The 2,822-nt window shown below is 56.6% G+C and overlaps 1 protein-coding gene across 1 annotated transcript in view; it reads left to right on the top strand.

The window, feature by feature from the left end:
* Positions 1-632: 632 nt before the first annotated feature.
* WHRN (whirlin) overlaps positions 633-2,822 on the top strand; it is a 23,408-nt gene continuing 21,218 nt past the window's right edge. Inside the window, exons 1-3 of the mRNA XM_035892029.1 lie at positions 633-822; positions 1,269-1,471; positions 1,854-1,890. Coding sequence (XP_035747922.1) covers positions 1,365-1,471; positions 1,854-1,890 — 144 coding nt within the window. The 5' untranslated portion in view covers positions 633-822; positions 1,269-1,364. The remainder of the gene's footprint in view (positions 823-1,268; positions 1,472-1,853; positions 1,891-2,822) is intronic.

The following is a 2,822-nucleotide window of genomic DNA, read 5'->3' as shown; positions in this document are numbered from 1 at the left end:
CAGGGGCCATACAGCAATTTCTGGATCAGCTGCTGCCTCCCCAGACCAGCACTTGGCTTCCCCTCCCGGCCAGAGCAGCCTCCGGATCTCTCCTGTTTTATGCCGAGCCAAGCTCTGCTGGTGGTAGCCCCGATGTCCACTGTGTCACCCCAGCAAAGTTCAGGGTGACAGCGGTGGAAACTCGGGTGACAGCAGAGTCATAGCCTGCCACGCAGGCTTGGCAGTGGTCAATCGTGGCTTCTCACTGGGGTAAATGATTTTAAGAATCTGGAGAATTAATCCCAGTCCTCTGAGGCTTCCTTGACCCAGGGGCGGAATGAGATGGACCGAGCTGAAAGGATCAAATTAATTCCCCATATTATGTTTTTAGCCTTGGAAATTCTTCCCGCTCCCTCTTTTCTCCTTTTCTCCAAGATGGAGTTATTTAAAGGAAGGTCTCATCCTCCTCGCATTGCAGCATAAAGGAAATAAGACTGTGTTTTGACAGAGCTGAACAGGAGCCTATGCTTAAGCAAAGATATGGAAGAGCAGTTTCAAAGAGGTGGCTTATCAGAAGCAGGGTGACTTGTGATATGGGAGTGAGGAGGAGTGGCACCGAGTGCCCTAGAAGCACGGAGGAAGAGGACCTGGGGTGAAGGGGGTACACCAGATGAGTGCTGTGTCTTGAACATGGCCAGGCTGTCAGGGAAGCTCCTGATGACAGCGAAGACCCTGGCCGCAAAATGAAAGCTCTCAGGAGCAGCTGGGGAGGAAATAGGAGGAGAGGAGAGATGAAATCCAGCTGTCTGAGATCCTACAGTTTACGGAGTGTTGGAGGCTGTGGTGAGGCACTGGAGTTGAACCCGCCTGGCTGCACGCAGGGATCTGAGATTTGGGGCTTCTGCAGATGGTTCCTGGCCTCCCAGATCAGCAGGAGGGATTGGGGCTGGAGGTCTTGATATTCTTTGTGGGTTGCTTCTAACCAAGTGGGTCTGCAGATTTAAAATATTAATGGAGAGGACTGGGTAGGTTGGTCTGACTTGGGATCCTAAACAGGCTCCTCCAGGCTTCACATCCTGCTCCACCCCTGGCTGTTGGCTTGGGTTGCTTGGTGTCCAGCCACCAGCACTTGGCCCCTCTCCCTCTCCTTCCTTGGTGCCTCCAATTGCTGTGGTTATGGTTTGGTGGTGAGCTAGACTGCGTAGCTCCTCCCCGGTGGGAGAAGGTGGCATATTCCTAACAGGAAAGCCCCCAGGGCCTGCCAGGCTTACCCCATCCTGACCCCGCAGGTAGGAGACCAGATCCTGGAGGTGAACGGCAGGAGCTTCCTCAGCATCCCCCACGACGAGGCAGTGAAGCTGCTCAAGTCTTCGCGCCACCTCATCATGACAGTGAAAGACATTGGGAGGCTGCCCCATGCCCGCACCACCGTGGATGAGACCAGGTGGATAGCAAGCTCCCAGATCGGAGAGACCCTCGTCAGCTCAGCAGGGTACGTCCTTGGTACACCCCGTGCAAGCTCACCGTGCAGGGCTGCCAGCCCGGAGCTCCCCTAGGGTACCTACAGTCACCCGGGCTGGGTGTGCAGTGGCAGCATGTGAATGGCTGGTGGCCTGATGCGCGTTGGCAGCCTGTCCATGGGAGCACCCCCGGTGCTCGGGTGTGCGGCCCCCATATCTGGTGCTTCAAAGATGGCATCTCTGGCCCGTAAGGTGGGTCAAGGCTAGACAACATGCTGCTGCCCCTTCCCAGTTCTCTCGGGCCAGCTTTCAGCTTGTAGGCACAGGGGGGAGAGTACAGAACAGATCTCGTGCCAGGCCTGCGGTGATGGGCACACAGCGCTCGGTGCTAACTGATCTTCTCCCTCCTCGCAGGACAGCGGGCAATCATGCTGCGGAGGCGACAGCCAGGGTAAGAGATAGCAGACCTTCCCAACGCCTTGTGAAAAAGTCGCCATCGTTGTCTCCTGTTTTCCATGGGAGGGAGGGCTTTGTGCTCCTGGTTGTAAAGGGGCGGTTGGTTTTATGAGGACTGGTGGGCTTTAACTGGCTCTAGCCTTTCTCCTGCCCATCTCACTTTGCCAGCGGTGTTTCTACAAACAGTGCGGCTGGTGGGTCTGTTCTGCAGCACGTCTGGTGCCTCCTGGCCTGGGAAGGATCACATTGACAGGCAAGGGGCAAGGACCACGCACGGGCAAGGGCCGTGGGGACCCCCTCCGCCCTGCAGAGGTGACCATCATGCTTTCCGCACCGTGGCTGCCTCTGGGCCCTGACAGCTCCTGGGACCTTGCCCAGCCTGAAGCAGGGCTGAGCCAGCCCTCCCCACCAGGGCTGCAGCAGCCAGGACTCACCCAGTGCTGTGGCTGCATCTCTTCCTGTCACTGCTTTGCAAAGCGTGTTTCTTTTAAATGGAAATGAAGCAGCAAGGTTTCACTGGTGGCTCTCGCTGATAACGACTTTGAGCTGTTTGCTGGCAAAAGAGTGTTCCCCAGCCTCAGCTCCTTTCAGTGTCCCTGGGATAGTTGGGATCTGGTCTGGCTCCGTATCCCCACGCTGACTGTGCCAGCACTGCCAGGGAGGGGAACAGCAAGGGCCTCCTCTTAGAAATCCTTCTCAAAGAAAAAAACCTTTCCTCTGCAGCCAGATGTGTCTCTCCCTGGGACTTCTTTGGTTGCCAGTGGCTCTTTCTTCACCAGGGTCTGCTCCAAGCTTGCAGTGCAGGCAAATGTGCTTTTTCCACAAGATGGGAAGTTTGCCTGTCTTCCGTGGCCCCAGTTCTCCCCGCTCTGCCGGGAAGGAGTACAGCCTGCTGTTAGATCAATAGCCGGGCAAGGGGCAGCGTCC

Source organism: Egretta garzetta, unplaced genomic scaffold (genome assembly GCF_000687185.1).
Source record: "Egretta garzetta isolate BGI_Z169 unplaced genomic scaffold, ASM68718v1 scaffold344, whole genome shotgun sequence".
Classification (NCBI taxonomy): Eukaryota; Metazoa; Chordata; class Aves; order Pelecaniformes; family Ardeidae; genus Egretta; species Egretta garzetta.
Note: the sequence above shows the minus strand (reverse complement) of the source record. Positions and strands in the feature narration are given on the sequence as shown.